Genomic DNA, 19,875 nt, shown 5'->3' with positions numbered 1-19,875 from the left:
CACATTCTGAAAACTCTTATCTTGTGTGATGTCGTCTGTCCTATTTCACAACTTGCTGGCCTCTCGCTGTCTTTCCTGCCTATTCCTATGACGCCCCGCCTGGTGCCTTCCCCTCTCCCTTCCACACCTCCTCTCCCACCTACTCTATGGTGCTCTCTGTCTCTCCTATCTTTTCTAACTGCTTCTCTATTGACTATCCTTCTCTCCTCACTAAATCTGGTAGGAAGAGGTTTAAAAAGGACATCCTGGTCTCCAACCCAGGCCTCTCTATCGCCGACACCTACACCAGTGCCTCCTCCAACTAAACTCTCACTGACATCCTCTTTGTCGTGCATTTGCCAGACCTATGGACCCTTCATATAGTCTCTGTGCCCTCCCCTATCTCCCATTAATGGTGGAACCCATTGGGGCGCCCTCCTGGCATCCTTCCATTCCTCTAAGGTCATCATTAATGTTTACTATAATGGGACCATCCTGGTCCAAGTGCCTCGGGCCAGCCTTCACCTCTTTGATAGACGCTTCCCGCGCCTCATCAACTTCCTTTCTTCTCCTGCTGTCCCCTCTCCCTTTCTTTGACTACCTAGCCTCCTCCTTCTGCCTCCTCCTTGACCACCTTGCCCTCTCCTTCCCACTCTGGCTCCTTCTACACCTTCGCAGTGTGTTCCTCTGATCTGTACCCCTCCCTGGAAGTCTTCCAAGGATGGCAATCTTCTCCATATTGCCACTCTAAACTCTCGCTCTGCTGTCAAACACTCCTCTGATATCTGCCGCCTTCTGGAAGAACTTGACCTTGATATCCTCGTTCTCACCGAGACATGGTTCACGGCTAGCTGTGTCACAAGCTCTGATACGCTCCTACATGACGCCTACACGATCCTCTCCGCGACCAGGGCCAACCGCTCTGGTGGGGGTGCAGCCCTGATCTTCCCCGAGTGGATTCCTGCCTCTGTCACTCCTACGCAGGCCTACTCCTCTTTCGAATGCCTCGTCTGCAGGCTCTCTCTCTCCCCTAGCCATTCACTTACTGTGGCCGCTATCTATCGGCCACCTGGTCAGATGACATCCTTCCTCTCTGAGTGGGCGGACCTCTCCTCCTCACTCCTTGCCTCAACTACTCAACTCCTCCTTCTTAGAGACTTCAACATCCACCTATCCTCCCTCTGGACTCTTTTGCAACCTCTCTCACACACTATTCTCCCCTCTGGCCCGACTCATTCTGCAGGGCACATCCTTGATGTTCTGATCTCCTCAGACCTTCCCCTATCTGCCTCTCTCACCACTCCTCTCTCCTGGAGTGATCACTTTCTCCTCTCCTCCCACCTTCCCCTCCCTTCCCCAGCCACTTTTATCACAGCCACCCACCTTCTTGGTCATCCGACCCATGAAGCGCGTGTCAGCTACCTTCTCTCCTCTCCCTCCCACTTTGGCTGATTCACACCCTGACACAGCCCTCTCCATGCTCCACTCTGCTATATCTGATACATATCCTCGCCCCTGTCATGAGAATCCCCTTGAAGCCCAAAGCCAAGTGCAACTCCTGGTATGACTCAGACCTCGTCACCCTTAAACGCAAGTGTAGGGTAGCTGAGAAGAAATGATGTGCTTCATATACATCCTCTGTCAAACTGGCCTGCCGCCTGCTCCAAAGACAATACCGGCTCTCTGTCCTCACCAAGAAGAGAGCTCACATCCAAGCCCGCGTCTCTGCGGCATCTAACAACTCGGCTGAACTCTTTAAAATCTGCAAGGAACTGGCCAATCCTGCTGCGGTCTCTTCCTCTCCTGTCCCTTCCCAGGCCCTGGCTTCTCATTTCATCTCTAAAACTCAGGACATCCTGTCCTCTATCTCCTCCTCTCCCCTTCTTCCCTCTATTCCCTGCACTTCCTCTGGCCCTTCCTCGGCTACCTCTCCTCCCTCCTTCTCTGCCTTTCCCCTGTTCTCCCCAGACGAGGTTTCTAGACGAGTCCAATCTATGAAAGTAATGTCAAAACAGGTTCATCCCTATTCCTCCAAAACCATCAAGGACCACTTTGACTCCTTGGCTCCTGCTCCGGCCGACTTCTGCAACCACTCCTTCACCACTGGAGTCTTCGGTTACCCCCTGACGCACTCTCTTGTGCACCCTCTTCTTAAGAAACCCTCTGCCGACCCTTTCTGCCCGGCTAATTATCGCCCAATCTCCATCACTCCTTTCCTGGGCAAACTCTTAGAAAAGCTGGCCATCTCCCAGCTCAATCTTCACACTGAACCTGTTGATTGTCTCCATGATCATCAGTCTGGCTTCTGAGCTGCCAGAAACATTGAAACTGCTCTCCTGAACATCTGTGAAGAACTGCTCTCAAATCTCTATTCGAACATCCCCTGTGTCCTCATCTTACTTGATCTCTCTTCTGCCTTTGACACCGTCAACCAGGCCATCCAGCTCAACCGTCTCCTTGATAACCTGGGGATCACCGGTCAGGCCTCTATCTCTATCTCTATCTTTACCTATGGTGTTCCCTAGGGATCTAACCTCTCTCCCTGGCTGTTCATCCAATACCTGGCACTTCTTGCCCACCGCATTGCCGTCCTCTGCCCCAACTTCCAGTGCTATGCGGATTACACTCAGCTCATTTTCAGGCTACCCTCAGCCACCTCTGCTCCCTCTCTCATCTCTTGATCATGATCTTTGCCTTAATGCCTGTAAGACTGAGATTCTCCTCACCGGCACACCCACACCCTCCTTTCCTGTCACTCTCTGACCGGCCTCTCTTGGCCCTCTTCCTGGTTCCACCTTTGAGGCTACAAACCTTGGGGTCATCTTCGACTCCACAATCTCCTTCTCGCCTCACATCTCCGACGTCTCTAAGAAGTCACACTACCAGCTGCACCTCCTCAGAGGTATTCTTCCTTTCCTCTCCTTCCCCCAGAAGCTCACTGTCTCCAGAGCTCTGGTTCTCTCTAGGCTGGACTATTGTAACATCCTCTTTCTAAATCTGCCTGCTTCTGCTCTCCGCCCTATGCAACTCATCCAGAACAGGACTGCAAGACTTGTCCTTGGCCTCAAGCACAAGGATCGTATCTCTCCAGGCTGAAATCTCTGCACTGGCTCCCAGTGGCTGTGAGGATTAAGTACAAAACCCTCTGCATTGTCCAGAAGGCCTTCTGGGGCTTGGGGACTCAATACCTTCAACTCTCTCTTCCTAAATACCTTCCTTCTCGAGCTTTTCGCTCATCCGCTTCCAACTCCCTCAGGGCCGCTCACTTCTTCAAGCAACCAGTTGGTGGTAGATCTCTGTCTTTAGCTGGGGCCTCCCTCTGGAACAGTCTCCCTGAAACTTGAGGAGAATCATCTCCCGTTCCGGAAGCACCTCAAAACCTTTCTCTATGCTTCTGTCTTTCCTCCACTTCTCCCCTGCTGACTTCCTGGTTGAAACTGAAACTGCACTGGTTACCTGGCCACCCTCTGATCTTGGGCCCAGGTCCCCGCCCCCACCAGTCGCTCACCTGCACTGCCTTCCTGGCAACCCCTTAACTTGGGGACTGTTTTCTGTATCCCTACAGTCCCACTACCAGCACTTGACACCTGATGCCTGCACTTAACCTTGCACTTGCCACCTGCTGGGCTTGCTTTTACTTATTGTTATTTATTCTCCTATGTACTGCACTCTCCTCTCCCTCTTTCCCCCTGCAGTTTCCCTCTTCCCCCTTACCATGCACTTGCGCGATCTGAATGATTACCTGGCCTAATAGGATTGTTGTCTGTCTTCCCTCTTTTCCCCCTCCATTGCCTGTCGCGCCTTGAAACACTTTTGTATAGGCGCGTTATAAATGCCATATCATATCATATCATACCACATTTTGTTCAAGAGCAGAATTAACTTTTCTTTACAATGAGTTACAAGAGTGATTATTAAAGCGTTATGGTTATTCGTCTGCAATAGTTTTACCATATCTTGTGAAACACCCTATCTTCGTCAATTAGTCCTGTTTGCGACATTGTTGCTGAGATCAGTGTTTTCTGTGCTTGACTCCGCAGGTCTGGCTCAGTGCACGGAGCTCTGCTGGCATCTGAGAGGGGAAGCCGGGAAGAGACAAGTTCCTGGTGCAAAGATCGCTCTGCAGCACAACATAGGCCTCGGTGGAGCAGTTGTTGTGACTTTATACAAGATGGGTTTCCCTGAAGCAGCAACCAGGTGAGTTTTTATCAATTCGAACGCATGTGCTATTATTTTAACGCAACTGTGCCACTGAATTTTACTAATTTTTTTATTTTTTATTATTTGTGTATGGCTTCAAAGAAACCTTTACAAAATTCATATGCAAAGATTAAAACAAACAGTTTACAAACACATCAATTCATTACATTTCATACATTTAAATCCCACAATTTACCCTAAGACAAGCTTGCTTACTATATTTCTTTAACCACTAGGACTAAAACATTACAGTACCCTTTAAAAACAATTCCACATTAAGTTCAGCGTTACAGCAATTTACATTCAACTTTTAAAAAGCGTACCACCGCCAATTGCAGGGGGATTTTATTATCAAAGAGCATACGTTTCCACAATAAATCTAAATCTACATTTGAGGCGTCAGAGACAAAACGCTTAAAGTAACAATGCCTTTCCTGACTCAGCGCAGGACACTCGATTAAAAAATGTCTTAATGTCTCTGTATAATCACTAATTCTGCAATATCGGCACAAAACTGCTGCTTCAGAGGAGTTAGTTCTAACTGACACGATTTCTCCCGTAAGAAGCACATTAAAACGAAATCTCATAAAAAAGATTCTCCAACTTTTCTGTGGAAATGAATGTAAGAACGGTTCGGGAAGGCCCATACACTTATAGAAGGATACCATGTGCCCATACAATTTATATTGACACAGTTTCTCCATTGTGCCAGCCCAGTCAAGGTTTCTCAGCAATAACTTAACTCTTTCTGAATTGATTAGGAGTAGGCTCACTGGAGCCCCTACTCTATCCAATAAATGTTTACAAATTTCCACCAATTTTCCCATAAAGGCTGATTTGGTAGTGCCGTTGATAAAGTTGTTTGCCACATCATTGTATAAGGTATCTCCATTCTTACGATGTTCCGAAATAGCAACAAACATTTCCATTCAATGATACTTTTTAATGACTGTAAACCCTAGTTCATATCTTATGGCTACTAAAGGAACGCACTTAGGGAGACACCATGCCATTTTCTGCAAGAGGAATGATTCCAGTTTGACTGAGTGAATTTTACCATGAATGAATGGAAATTCGATACCGTACGTAATTTTCGGAATTACTTTAAGTTTATAATATTTCAAGAGCGGCAAACAAGAAAAGGCCCCAAATTTCTGATCAACTATTCGCATCTGTAGAGAACAGGCTTTTATTTTCATCATGTAATGGCTGAGTGTTAATGCTCTTTCAGGTGTATCGTTTACAAACAGACCCAGATAAATTATATTATGTTTGATTTCTAGTTTCGTCTTGTCTACAAACCAATTTTTCTTATGATACTTTTTATTCCGAGTGAAACATAAAACATTTGATTTAAGCGCATTCACAGCTAAGCCATTTTCGGTCATATAAGTGAAAAAGGCTCCCAATATGCGTTGAAGCCCCACCGGGGTCCTATCAAATAGAAGATAGTCGTGCGCATAGGAGCACCAGCTCAGTTTTTTGCCTTCCACAGACGGCTGTATGAATGCTGCCTTTTGCAAAAATGGGCCTGTATCTGAGGTATACAAGTTGTATAGGGTCGGAGCGAATGTACATCCCTGTCTTAAGCCGTTGAAGGTGTTTATTAGCGCAGAGAGAAGGCCATCGTTATTTAATCTAATCGGGACACTCGAACCTTCATGGAGATGGATTAAAATTGCCAAGATCTCTGTAGGCATACCCAAACCCTGCAGTTTGCCCAAGAGATGTCCACGATTCACCAAATCAAACGCCAAGGACAGGTCCATACTGGCTAGATATACCGGTGTGGCATTCTTTTTCCAACCTATCTCTTGTAGGAGGTTTATAAGGAGATCACCCGCCAATGTACCACATTTTTTTCTAAAACCGAATTGCTGCGAGCACAGAATAGAATTACCAGATATCCATTCTTCAATTTGCTGCAGTATCAAACCAGCAAAGATTTTCGAATCTGAGTCTAAAAGCGCTAGGGGTCTATAGTTAGAGGGTATTAGTCTATCGCCCTTTTTATATATGGGCACAATAAATGACATATTCCACGTTTGGGGGATAGATTTAGTGCACACAATGTCTTTAAATAAGATTTCCAGCGCTCCTGCCTTAATATCAGGATCCCCTTTCATTAGACGATTTGATATGCCATGGGGTCCAGCGGCCCTCAACGGGCTAGAAGACACAATTTTCTCCCTTATTTTTGAAAATGCAAAGTCACATTTCCATGCAGCTGTTTTTAAGTATTTTAAAGGTTCTATCTTGAATGAACCTAATTCGCCCTTTGCGTGAAGATTAGAAATATGCTTCGCCCACACATGTTCATTAATTGAATTTAGGGTACCTTCCGGACTCAAAGAAGCAGTTTTATTAACCAAACGCCAGAATTGTTGTGCAGAATTATGAGTCAAGGCCGCCAGCATATCTTCATTATCAGTTTGATATAATATGCATTTATAGCCCCGCATCCAGTTTTTATACTGCTGTTTCAGATATCTCCCACCTTCCTGTACTACTGTCACGGCCGCCAGCGACTGGCGTTTATGGCGAAGGTGGACGCGAGGACGCCATTAAAATGTTCCATTACGTTCCTCCTCGTCTATCAGACGCGGTCTAGTTGTTTTCAAGATGGCCGCCGCCGTTTGTATATATACCACTCGGCTGCCGGCGGTTCGGCGCGTTGCAACTGTGTTTATCTCATCGCCCTGTTGCTTGCGCTAGTTTTCCCTTCGGATAGTCTACTTGCTATTTTTCCTGTTGTTTTCTCCTCCTCCCGTTCCTTACGGGTCCCCCCTTCCTCTGTATCCTGTTTGCCTTCTCCTGTGTTTCTGTTCTCGTGTTGAATCTCTGCTGAGTATTTCTTCGCTCTAGAGACACTGCCCTCGGATTCTCCATTCACTCTTGTCCTCCACCCTGAGGGGTGCCTACCTGAAATCTACCATCTCCTATTCCCTCGATCAGCGGTATCGCCAACCTTACCTATCATCTGGGTCTTCGGCAAAGGATCATTCAACATACGACTGTGCTGACTGCGCCCACAAATCTTCACGTCTATATTGGATCCAGGGGTTTTTTGCTGTTCCAGTGGCTTTTTCCCCTCTGGCTGTCGCGGAGGGGAGTCACCGTGGGGTTTCTTTGTCTGAGAGTCACGGTGGCTTCTTTCCGAGGTAGACCATATCTTCTAAAAAAGAAGAAGCCGTACACAGGACATACCCGCCGGAAGAAACTGGACTATTCAGGTGAGGAGGAAGAGACAGGGGAGGGTTACAAATCGAGTGAAGACGAAGATATAGCTGATCACCTAGCTAAACCCGTAGCCAATATTGCCAGTTCTGATAGTTTGCAATGCCAAACAGAAAACATGGCTACGCCACAACAACTGCAAGAGCTGGTGACAGCTGTCCAAACCCTCAACGTAGAAGTCCAAACACTAAAGGCTGACAACGTGGCGCTCCAACAAAGAGTAGCTGCAAGAGAACAACAGACAACCGATTTACCCCCACTACCCCTGGTGTCAGGTAAATTCGACGGCTCGGAAAGAAAGGTTAAGGAATTCCTGGAGGCCTGTAATATTCACTTCACCTTCCGCAGAAATGCCTTTTCCACAGATCATTCCAAGGTGGGTTTCATGATCACACACATGACGGGAAACGCCTTGGCATGGGCTACTCCATTGGTATCCCTATCAGACCCAGTGTTGCAGGACTACGCGGCCTTTAAGGAACTGCTGCGACACACCTTTTTGCGAACCGAATGCTCACACGTGGCTAGCGAAGACCTGCTGGATTTACGTCAAGGGAATACCGACTTACTATCCTATATCTCCACGTTCAAGAAACTTGCTGCAGAGGCAGGTTGGCAAGAGCAGGCCCAGTATACCATATTCCGCCGGGGCTTGCGAGAAGAGCTCAAGGATGAGCTTGCCCGGATCCCGCGCCCAGACACCTTTCTGGATCTTCAAACTGCAGTTCTAAGAATCGATTTCCGCCTGTTGGAACGAAGAAACGAAAGGAAGAAGGTCCGAGGTCCACAATCTTTCTTGGATATACCCCCCGCCTCCTCCTCGCCTGTATCGCGCCACGCCAGAGAGGAACCCATGCAGACCGGAAGCACCAGATCTCCGTTGACTGCCGAAGAAAAGAAGAGGAGACGTGAAGGGAACCTTTGTTTATATTGTGGAGGAGCCAACCATTTGCTGAGAGACTGTCCCGATGTGCCCCCAAGGAGATCGGGAAACGACCGCCCTCGATAGTCAGTGGAACGGACTATCGAGGGGCTACGCCTTGTTCCTACACTACACTTTCTGTGGCCTCTTCTCAGATGAGCGAAGATGTGCGTCTCATGGTGATAGCCATCAAACTCCGCTTCCGGAATAGAGAGGTAGAGACGCAGGCCCTACTGGATTGTGGTGCGGCTGGAAACTTCCTTGACACTTATTGGGCTGACAAGATGGGTCTGCTAAGACTTGAGAAAAAGGAGGACCAAAAGGTTGAAGGAGTGGATGGTACACCCTTATGTTCTGGACTCATTACCCACACCACTGAGGAGATACAGGTATCCATACACCAGCATTCTGAAATCATCAAGTTTGATATTATACGGGTGGCCCATTTCCCTGTCATCTTAGGAATAGGCTGGCTCAGGAAACACAACCCAACGGTGGATTGGTCTAAGAACCTACTAAGTTTCCATTCCGCCTTTTGCCTAAGAGAATGCCTTCCAGAACCAACATTCACCACTGTAAAGACCATGTCTGCTGTTGAAGGCAGTACAATCCATTGCATCCCAAAATGTCTTTCAGAATACAACGAAGTCTTTCAGGAGCAGACCCCCATTAGACTCCCTCCACATCGCCCAGAGGATTGTGGTATCGACCTAGTGCCACAAGCATTGGTCCCCTTTGGAAAGATGTACTCCCTCTCAGTATCGGAGAAGGCTGTACTCCGATGCTACCTTGATGATAATTTAGCCAACGGACTCATAAGACCTTCCAAATCCCCCGCTGGGGCCTCTCTGTTTTTCATACCCAAACGGGACACCAAGGAGCTGCGGCCCTGTATCGACTATCGGGGGTTAAACAGAGTGACCATAAAAGACCGATACCCTATGCCCATTATATCAGAGATCCTAGAGGCAGTCCAAGGCTCTGTGGTGTTTACTAAACTTGATCTACGGAATGCATATCATCTACTCCGCATAAGAACAGGAGATGAGTGGAAGACGGCGTTTCGCACCCCCTATGGGTTGTTTGAGTACCAAGTCATGCCGTTTGGCCTAGTCAATGCACCATCTATTTTCCAGAGATTCATGGACCGATTGTTTTCCGACCTTCTTAATCTTAACACAGTGGTTTACCTGGATGACATTTTGGTCTTCTCACGGAGCCAGGAGGAACATACCCGACATGTCAAGGAAGTTTTGCGCAGACTACAACGTCACAGTCTTCTGGTAAAACCTGAGAAATGTGCATTTGCTCAATCCTCATTGTCTTACTTGGGATTTATTCTATCCGACAAGGGGGTTACTATGGACCCCAGGAAGGTGGATGCCATCTTGTCATGGCCATCGTCTTCTTCGGTGAAGGACATTCAACGTTTCCTAGGGCTGGCAAATTTCTATAGGAAGTTCATTCCAAGTTTTTCCTTACTCACTCTACCTATTACATCCCTTCTCAAGAAATCCACAGGCCCTTTCATCTGGTCTAGTGAGGCTGAAGAAAGCTTCCTCGGCTTAAAGCACAAGTTCTGTGCAGCTCCTATCTTGAAACAACCAGATCAGCTACTACCCTTTATCCTGGAAACTGACGCTTCTGCAGCAGCCGTAGGAGCGGTTCTTCTTCAGAGAGTCGAGGACCTAGAGCATCCGGTGGCGTATTTCTCAAAAACTCTAAATCCTAGCCAACGAAACTACTCAGTCATAGAGAAGGAATTACTTGCTATGAAATTGGCTTGTGTGGAATGGAGGCATTTGCTCCAAGGAAGCCTACACCCGTTCCAGATACGAACAGACCATAAAAATCTGCAAATACTCAAGCAGCAAGAGTGTTACAACACCCGCCAGGCCAGATGGGCTCATTTTTTCGCCCAGTTTGATTTTGTCATCACATTCATCCCTGGCTCTCAAAACCTAGTTGCTGATGCTCTCTCCCGCAGGGACGATGTTATCGTCCCTTACAGAAAGGAGTTTATGTTTCCTCGTACCCGGATCATATCTACTGTGTCTAACTTCTTGGATGAAGTACGAGGAGCCTGCCTCCAAGAACCTGCTCTCACTATGGGAAATCAACCGGTCACCACTAAGGACGGGTTGCACTTTATCCACGGAAGACTGTTTATTCCTTCCAGTAATCTTAGAAGACGAGTCACTCAGTGGTGCCACGATTCCAAGACCGCTGGTCACCGAGGAGTACGAGGTACTCTGGAACTTCTCCAAAGGGCGTTCATCTGGCCGAACATGAAGGCTGACACGCAAGTCTATGTTAAATCCTGTATGGTATGCTTACAAAGCAAATATTCCACCTCGAAACCTATGGGGCTGTTACAACAGGAGCCGGTTCCACTTGGCCCCTGGAAATGCATTTCTACGGATTTTATTGTGGAGTTGCCGGTATCCCGAGGCTGTACCTGCATTATGGTAACAGTAGACGCTTTCTCGAAACTTGCACATTTTTCTCCATTGACAAAGATCCCATCCGCCTCGGTCATGGCTGACGTATTCCTAAAGGACATTTTTAGGTTACATGGGCTTCCTCAAAAGATAATATCAGACAGGGGCAGCCAGTATACCTCCAGATTCTGGGCAGCATTGTGCAATTCATTGGGCGTGGAGAGAGCTCTTTCGTCGGGGTTTCATCCCCAGACAAATGGACAAACCGAGAGGTTAAACGGTACCTTAGAACAATACTTAAGGTGTTTCATTAATAAACAGCAAGACAACTGGGTGGACCTGCTTCCCACAGCAGAGTTCGCATACAATAACGCTATCCACATGGCTACAGGTACTAGCCCATTCTTTTGTACCTACGGATACAACCCGCAGTCCATAGTTCCGTGTTTCTGGAAGGAAACTAACATTCCTACTTTGGAGAATACCCTTGCGCAGATCAAGGAGGCCCATAACACAGCCAGTCAGAGCCTCTCTAAGGCTAGCAGTCATTACAAAGAGCAAACGGACAAACACCGAAGTCAAGTTCCTGCCTGGGACAGAGGGTCCAAGGTCATGCTGTCCACCAAGTTCCTTCCTCGATGGGTTCGGCCTTCTAAGCTGTCACCCCGCTACATCGGACCCTTTGAGATAACTGCAAAGGTAAATCCGGTGGCCTTCCGCCTCAAATTGCCAAAGGTACTCAGGCGGATTCATCCCGTGTTTCACTCATCACTCTTACGCCCCTTTGTGCCAGATACCCGGAAACAAGCATCCCCCAAACTGGGTACTTTGCCGGTTCCAGCTTCCGAGGAATATGAAGTTTCTCGGATACGGGACTCCCGTTATCATCGGGGACGTCTTGAGTATCTCGTTCATTGGAAAGGATATCCCTCCTCAGAAGACACCTGGGAACCACAGTTCCATATTCACTCTCCTCAACTGTTACACAAGTTCCACCGACTACATTCAGAAAGGCCGGGTGGGAGATGCCTTCGGAGGGGGCATACTGTCACGGCCGCCAGCGACTGGCGTTTGTGGCGAAGGTGGACGCGAGGACGCCATTAAAATGTTCCATTACGTTCCTCCTCGTCTATCAGACGCGGTCTAGTTGTTTTCAAGATGGCCGCCGCCGTTTGTATATATACCACTCGGCTGCCGGCGGTTCGGCGCGTTGCAACTGTGTTTATCTCATCGCCCTGTTGCTTGCGCTAGTTTTCCCTTCGGATAGTCTACTTGCTATTTTTCCTGTTGTTTTCTCCTCCTCCCGTTCCTTACGGGTCCCCCCTTCCTCTGTATCCTGTTTGCCTTCTCCTGTGTTTCTGTTCTCGTGTTGAATCTCTGCTGAGTATTTCTTCGCTCTAGAGACACTGCTCTCGGATTCTCCATTCACTCTTGTCCTCCACCCTGAGGGGTGCCTACCTGAAATCTACCATCTCCTATTCCCTCGATCAGCGGTATCGCCAACCTTACCTATCATCTGGGTCTTCGGCAAAGGATCATTCAACATACGACTGTGCTGACTGCGCCCACAAATCTTCACATCTATATTGGATCCAGGGGTTTTTTGCCGTTCCAGTGGCTTTTTCCCCTCTGGCTGTCGCGGAGGGGAGTCACCGTGGGGTTTCTTTGTCTGAGAGTCACGGTGGCTTCTTTCCGAGGTAGACCATATCTTCTAAAAAAGAAGAAGCCGTACACAGGACTTACCCGCCGGAAGAAACTGGACTATTCAGGTGAGGAGGAAGAGACAGGGGAGGGTTACAAATCGAGTGAAGACGAAGATATAGCTGATCACCTAGCTAAACCCGTAGCCAATATTGCCAGTTCTGATAACTACTAAAGCAGAAATTTGCAAAGATTTTAATTTTCTTAAGTGTCTGTGTAGGATAAGCTTGGCCTGCCTAACAGTTGTATCATATTTATGAGAGTGTGATTTAGTTACATTTGTTTTCCTTGGTCTTTTCACAGATTTATCGAGCAGCTGTTTTAAAACATTCCCAACATTTGCTTGCGAAAAGCTCCCACATTTATCTGCATATTTAGTCCTAGAGAAGACATTTCTAAAGAGCATATTACACGCTTCAACATTTCCCTCATGCCAAATTATCCTGTTCCCCGTTTGATTAGGCATCAAGTCCTTTGGCATCGTGGCGTGAATCTCGAATCCTCTGACAACCAACAAATCAAGCTCCAACATGCCATGATCACTCATCAACGACATACATATTTCGAAATGTGGCACTAAATTGAGGAGCGTTTCTGAAGCATAAATGTAATCAATAGCAGAAACCTTATCCCCTGCAGACCAGGTTATATAGTTTACCTCAGTTCTAAGTTGTTGATGCACTGATCTTAAGCCCCATGATTTAAAAAATCAATTCCATACTCTAGCATCGGATTTCTTATCTGATGTGCGCACATGGACCATATTCCTATAGGTCTGATCAATTACATTGGCCGGCACTATATAAGAATCTTTAGTGTCTGACATCAAGGATTTCATATAAGTATTTAGGTCACCCATCACCATCAATTGGGCTCCCGGAAAGCGTGCTACACAATCCTCCAAAATTGTCTCTATTTTTAGAAGAAGCGTATACAAATCATATCTCTGAGTCCAATATACATTCCATAGTAAAATATGAGCCAGCAAAGGGTTATCGCAAATTTCCAGTACAGTGCCTAAGGCAAAAGGAGGCTCCCTATATGTTTCTTTAATCACAATCCCACAATTGAGCTTAATAGCTGTAATAATGCCTCCAGACGGGCGACCAACCAAGCCTTTAGTAGCCAATAAGTGTACGCATTCAAATCCATCCAGTTGTTCCTTATTAGTCATCCACGATTCCTGGATGCAAATTATGTGTTTAGATTTTAACTTACAACATAACTCAATTGAGGATGATAAATAGGAGTGCCCTCTCGAGTTCCAGCAGACTAAAGAGAGCTGATTCTGTATTCCTAAAAGTTTTGTTTGAGGGATTGCAGTTTGGAGATCGAGTCTCGTAGGCTCAATGCCAACCATCTCCAGCTTGTTTCCTGTTCCGGTACATACTCTGTTGCCCTTGTTTGAAAAGACCCACCAGGATAAAGGGGCCTAGAATTATCATTTATTTCATTTTCAGGAGATAGCTTCGACCCATCGCTAAAAATTAGTACATCGAAGCCCCTTCTATTGAATTGATCCAATTCAGCTAATAATTTATGAAAAACCAGCTGTGAGTGAAAAACAACCCTAACATGATCATAACAATACGGATGAATAAAATCCACCCTCTTAATATCAGGACAGGACAGTTCCACTAATGAAGGTATGTCGTTAATAAGAGTTAGGATTCTATTTCTATTCAAAGCTGGTTGTTTACCACAATCAAACAAAGGCTAAAGAAGGATACTCGGAAAATCCATATAACAGGGTTTCCTCCAAACCACGTCCCTCAAATCCGTTTCCATATAATGTTTCGGCACTCTTGAATCTGCACCCCCCAGACTAATTAGCGGATTGGCCGCCCGTTCCCGTGCGGCACGAGAGGAGCGTGAAAGAACCTCCCCCTGTAGAGGAGGCGGCGCCTGAGAGGACAGAGGAGGGCTATATGCCAATTCTTGTGGCGAATTTAACTCCCCTCTAACTTTATCTAATGGGGCGACAACATCCTGTATCTCTGCCAAGGACTCTCCCCCTTCCCAATTTTGCTTTTGGTTATCTAGTTCATCCTGTGCTTTACCCACAGTAGCTGTTTCCGGCGCGAGTACTCTCGGAAAAGGGTCACAGTTAAGGTTTGTCCTAAGTGCCTCTTCCACCGCTCTGCTCACCATTAGTGCAAGCTCCTATGCATCTTGTCAGCGGTGGCCCCTGTCTTTTTCTGGGGGGATACTAAAGCTGGTTTCTGAAGAGAGTCAGTGGGTACCTTATCTATTTTGCTTCCTGTCACTTTTGTGGATACCTCCAATACTGGTTTCTGAGGGTAATCTGGGGCCTTTACATTTACCAAACCCCCTGACGTACATTCGACTGGAGGACGATTTTGATCCCCGTGCGCTAACTCTTCACAGAGCTTAGATGGCGGAAGTCCATCCAGCCCCCTACATGCCCTTGCCTGTTGTCCACCTACCCCTGCCTGAGCACACTCAGGCGTCGCTGGGTTATCTTTGGGCTTAGCACATAGGCCATAAATTTCCCGCTGGGGCAGGATTAAAGGAGAATTTACCCCGTTCTTCCCTGGCTCCTCCATATGAGGACAGCCCAACTTCTTTACGTAAGCTGCGCTTTCCTTATCATCCAAACTCCTTTTATGGGACATTTCTTCGGATAGAGAATTTGTTGGACAGGAGTATGCTAGTTTCAAAACCTCGCTCTCCTCCTGATTTGAAATCAATACTTGTCCCACTTCTCCAAGTATGTTTTGCACATTTTTGGCATTGACTATTTGCATACGTAAGTGAACCTTGTTTTTTATTTTTCATATTTTTCCGGGGATTTTTCTTTTTTTGTTCAGTTCTACCTTTCTTGCCACCCACCAGCGGAATTATCTGCTGGCGGGAGGCAATATCAGGTAACATAGGTGCTGGGGAAAGGGGAATCATTGAATCTCCCATATTCTTCAGATCCCCCACAATGGAGTCTGCTTTCTTTTCCAGCTGATTAGCCGGAACCATCCCTAGTAGCATCAGACGCGTTATCGTCCTTGTAGGGAGGGATTCCATGAAGTCCACGCTAATTTTAGACTGTGCTATTTGACGCTCGGTTAAGATTCTAAGCTCTGGAAAGCCCCGGAATGAGTTTTTAATTCTTGCAAGATTTGTCTCAAAATCTCGGCTATGACCGTATTCTGTTCCGAATGTCCCCTAATTTCAGGTTCTTGTGAGGAGGAGAGCTCATGTAAATGTTGGGACATATTCTGTAGTTCGGCCTCCGCCGAAAAGAAATCGAGCGGAGTATCCAAAAAAGAAGAGATAGGAACAATATTTCCGTTTTTTTCCGTAATGTTCTCAAACAGGGAGGAGCTCGATGCTACGTCCTGCTTTTTTGACACATTTCCTCCCAGGGAAAGCATGGAAGAATGTGCCATAGCCGCTCCCTCCAATATCAAGGAATCACTCAGTTCCGGAGGAGAAGGCGGCAGAGGCATATTCATTGCCATGCGCAGCGTGTTCTTTACCGGTGTAAAGATCAGTGGGGCTGACAGAATGTCATCATACATTCTTACCCCCAAACCTTTTGCTGTCCTGATTCCCAGGCCATTTGTAGAGGGGCGACTGTACACATGTTCAAAACTATTGCGTCGCCTCGACATCGTCAGAATTATGACGCTGTCGACCTTTCACTCCCAACTTCAATCTATTCCATATTGGTCGAGCATACAATATATCAATATCTATCTCAAACACAGAACAAATGTTCACCCCGTTTATGCTCACCCAGCCTGGAAATAATTAACCGTCCTCAAATCGTTCTTGTGAACCCCTCAGTAACAGAGTAACACCGCCTATCGCCGCGCCTCAGCCCAACAGGCGTAACAGGCAGGCACTTCTGGCGGGCACTTCCGCAAGGGCGCGCGCGCTAGGGCGCGTGCGCTCAGATTATATCGCGGAAACTCCTCGAAGAAGTGGGCGGGTACTACAAAGGAAAAACCACACACAATCAGTAACTGTAGCAGGTAAGCAAAAACGTCCATGAAAGTCCATGAAAGTTCAGTGCAGGTGCTGAACCCACCCCTGCACGGGCCCCACCTCTCTCCAGCCAATGAGAGTCAAACAACAGCAGCAGCAACAATCCAATTCGAATCATGCACCGCAATCCCACAGCCAGCTCCGGGAGTCCTTCACAGGCGTAACAGGCAGGCACTTCTGGCGGGCACTACCGCAAGGGCGCGCGCAGGGCGCGTGCGCACAGATTATATCGCGGAAACTCCTCGAAGAAGTGGGCGGGTACTCTCTCCAGCCAATGAGAGTCAAACAACGGCAGTAGCAACAATCCAATTCAAATCAAGCACCGCAATCCCACAGCCAGCTCCGAGAGCCCTTCACAGGCGTAACAGGCAGGCACTTCTGGCGGGCACTTCCGCACTTCTGGCAGGCACTAATGCCGGCAGTTTTAACAGCACTAACTGTACAGCATTACAATCGTTTGGCAGTAACATTTGTGGTAATAAGTCATCTGTCTCTTCTGCGAACAGCAGTGAAGGGCAGTCTGCAGCCCGGTTATCGCCGTTTAACTTCTCACATGCCTTACCCTTCAGAGCCGCATTCGTGTGCTATTGGTTAATCAGCATTATTCACACCCTGAAAGCCTAGCACAATCATCAAGTATAGCATGTCAAACATGTTTCTTGTTAAAATGTTAGATGCCTTCAGGTTAATTCACAAATTAGTCTTGTAACACACTCTGTTCATGTTAATTTAATATTTGCAGTTTCTTATTCCAAAGTCCAGAACATTAAGCAACTGACATTATATGTGTCGCCTATACTGAGGCTCCGGGGGCCTCCAGTGCGCAGTAGCAGGCCGCGCAAGAATGATTCAAGGACACCCAGTCACAGTCTAGGCTCCGCTCGTGCACTGCTCTACTGCCTGACGTCACCCTCGTCAGGCTGCTAAAATGAACCACAGCACATCCTCCTTTTTCATATCTTTGAAAAACACAACAACATTTTAACCAAACCAAACATTTGCCACTTGAATAGGCCCTACACATGATACTGTTAACATCACTCATTTACTATAAGGTCCTGCAACCAGGCTGGTGGCTTCCTCGACTCCTTTTGAGGAAACAGTCACCCTTCCGACAGACTGGGGCCTGGGTCAGCTGTCGCCTCTGGTGCCATCTATATTCTGGGTGGCCAGCACCCTCACTCCCTGAGAACTCATGATCATCCTCTTCCATCCTCTTGAGTGGGGATGTGGGGGTAGAGATTCCACTGGTATGGGAACAACCGACCACACTTTCTTAAAGTTCCTGGTCACTGTGTTGCGGCCATTGGACGCTGTGACCACTGATCCTTTCATGTTTCCAGCGGCCCGGGGCTCATATGTCCCCGAATGTGCAGACCCGAGAGATCAGATGATCGAGCACATACTGACATTCTGCAGGGGAACTTGGGACATCAGGGTTAAATACTTGGGTAGCTCAGTTAGGTCCATCGACCGCCTTTCATCAAGTACTTTTTGGGAACGAATGATGTCTGGGTATGAGACTAAATTGACACTAAATGTCATTAGAGTGTTACAGCATACAGCATTCATTGTGCAAGAATTTTGGTAATTTTACCGCTGGTAAAAAAGGTTGTATTAACTTTATTATTCTTTTTATGTCATTTTTATCTTGATTAACCTTTGCTACATGAATATTCTTCTTCTTATTATTTTAAAGAAGACATTTTTTATTGAAATGATTTATTTGTGTGATGAACTATTTCTTTTATGTAAGAAAGCTTGTGTAAAAAACCTAAATTGGTTATATCACAATAAATAAAAACAAAATAATTTCGGGATTCTAAGATGGCCACGTAGTGATGAGGACGTCGCACCCCGGGCTCCCGTCCTGCTAACGAGCTTCAGCCCGTCTGCCAAAGTTGCAGCCCTTCCCGGCACCCAGAACAGGCGGCGGGGGGACCCGAGAGCATGGGGCGACATCTGGTTGTCGAGGCCTTGCCCGAAATAGAGAGGTGGCGGCGGAGCCCTCGGTGCTGGGGGCGAGAGTGGCGAGCTCCAGGCGCGGGCTCGCCGCATTGCTGCCAGCTTCCCCGAGGTCCAAAAAGGAGGGGGCGCGGTCGGCCCCCCTCACGCCCGAGGATCACAGCGGACTATGCCGGGCGGTTAAGGTACGGAGGCGGCCCGAGGGGGAGTAGAGGAGAGATGCGCCATATTGGGCCCTGATCCAGTACGCCGTGGCAGGGAGCACCCCACTGATCCCCGGGGCCCCCCGGGGGCACAGCATGGTCTCGCCGAAAGAGCACGAGAGGAGAGCCCCTCTGTGGAAGAGCGGACTAATTAGTGGAGTGAGGAAGCCCCTAGGGACTGAAGATTGAGGCGCTCGCCCTGGGGCAGGACTTGGTGTGGCTTGGTCGGCTCCGGGCTCCGGTGTCGGCACCCGGGTGCAGCCTCGGCAGAGAGAGAAGAGGCAATCTAACGCGGACCCTTGGGAGGTGCCCCCGTTGAGTTTGAAGGGCGCTGCTGGGGCAGAGGCGCCATTCACCTAAGAGCACCAGATCAATTGGGCTCTGGGGCCCTCGAAATACACCGAACCCCTGCGGAAGGCAGCAGTTGGATCCTCCCAAGTTAAAGCACCAAAAGAGGACACTGGTCAGCAAGATACAGGATGAGCGACGGGGCCCCCAGACTGGGCAGTACGGAACTTTTGTGAATTCCCCGGAACTCGGGGGGACCCCTTTCGGGTGGGGCGGGCCCCTGGTGCCTCGGCTCGGCCCCGGTTAGACCCTCCTCGCCAATATACAGGCCCCCGCCTCCTGGAGGATCCCTAGCACATATTCCTCGAGCAGCGATGTCCAGGAACAAGGGAAAAGACAACCTGGCCCAGGGGAAAGGCCCCAGAAGAGTAACAGATGGCCCCCTCACGAAATTCTGGCCAAAAGACTCAGAGACGTTAGAGGCACAAGGGATGGGCCAAAGCCCAGGGGATAATGAGGCTTCGGTCTCCCACGAGGACCAGGACAGGCCGATCACCCAGGCTATTCTATCCCAGTTCATGAGCGAAATGGTGGAGAAGATCACAGCAGCGGGGCAGTTGCAAATGGATAAGCTGCGAGAAGATTTGGCGGAAGGCTTAAGGGAACTCAACAGAGACATTAATAAAGTGGAAGAGAGAGTGGACATTAATGAGCGTGCCATCCAAGAACTGACGGAGGATGCATGAAAAGTGGACAACTTGCTAGAAACCCTGGCTGCGGCCACACAAAAGCTGGAGTTACAAGCTGAAGACTTTGAGAACAGGTCAAGAAGGGCGAATATCAGAGTAAAATCGCTACCAGAGGACATTCGAGATCAGGAATTTTCCCCAACACTAAAACAAATATTTGCGGACCTGCTGAACTCGGGTTCGGA

The 19,875-nt window shown here is 47.9% G+C and overlaps 1 protein-coding gene across 1 annotated transcript in view; it reads left to right on the top strand.

Annotated features, from left to right (window-relative positions):
* LOC138546981 (sterol carrier protein 2-like) overlaps window positions 1-19,875 on the top strand; it is a 1,126,877-nt gene that overhangs the window by 862,047 nt on the left and 244,955 nt on the right. The window contains exon 12 of the mRNA XM_069642178.1: window positions 4,020-4,176. Coding sequence (XP_069498279.1) covers window positions 4,020-4,176 — 157 coding nt within the window. The remainder of the gene's footprint in view (window positions 1-4,019; window positions 4,177-19,875) is intronic.

Source organism: Ambystoma mexicanum, chromosome 1q (genome assembly GCF_040938575.1).
Source record: "Ambystoma mexicanum isolate Mex_15411 chromosome 1q, UKY_AmexF1_1, whole genome shotgun sequence".
NCBI lineage: Eukaryota > Metazoa > Chordata > Amphibia > Caudata > Ambystomatidae > Ambystoma > Ambystoma mexicanum.
Note: the sequence above shows the minus strand (reverse complement) of the source record. Positions and strands in the feature narration are given on the sequence as shown.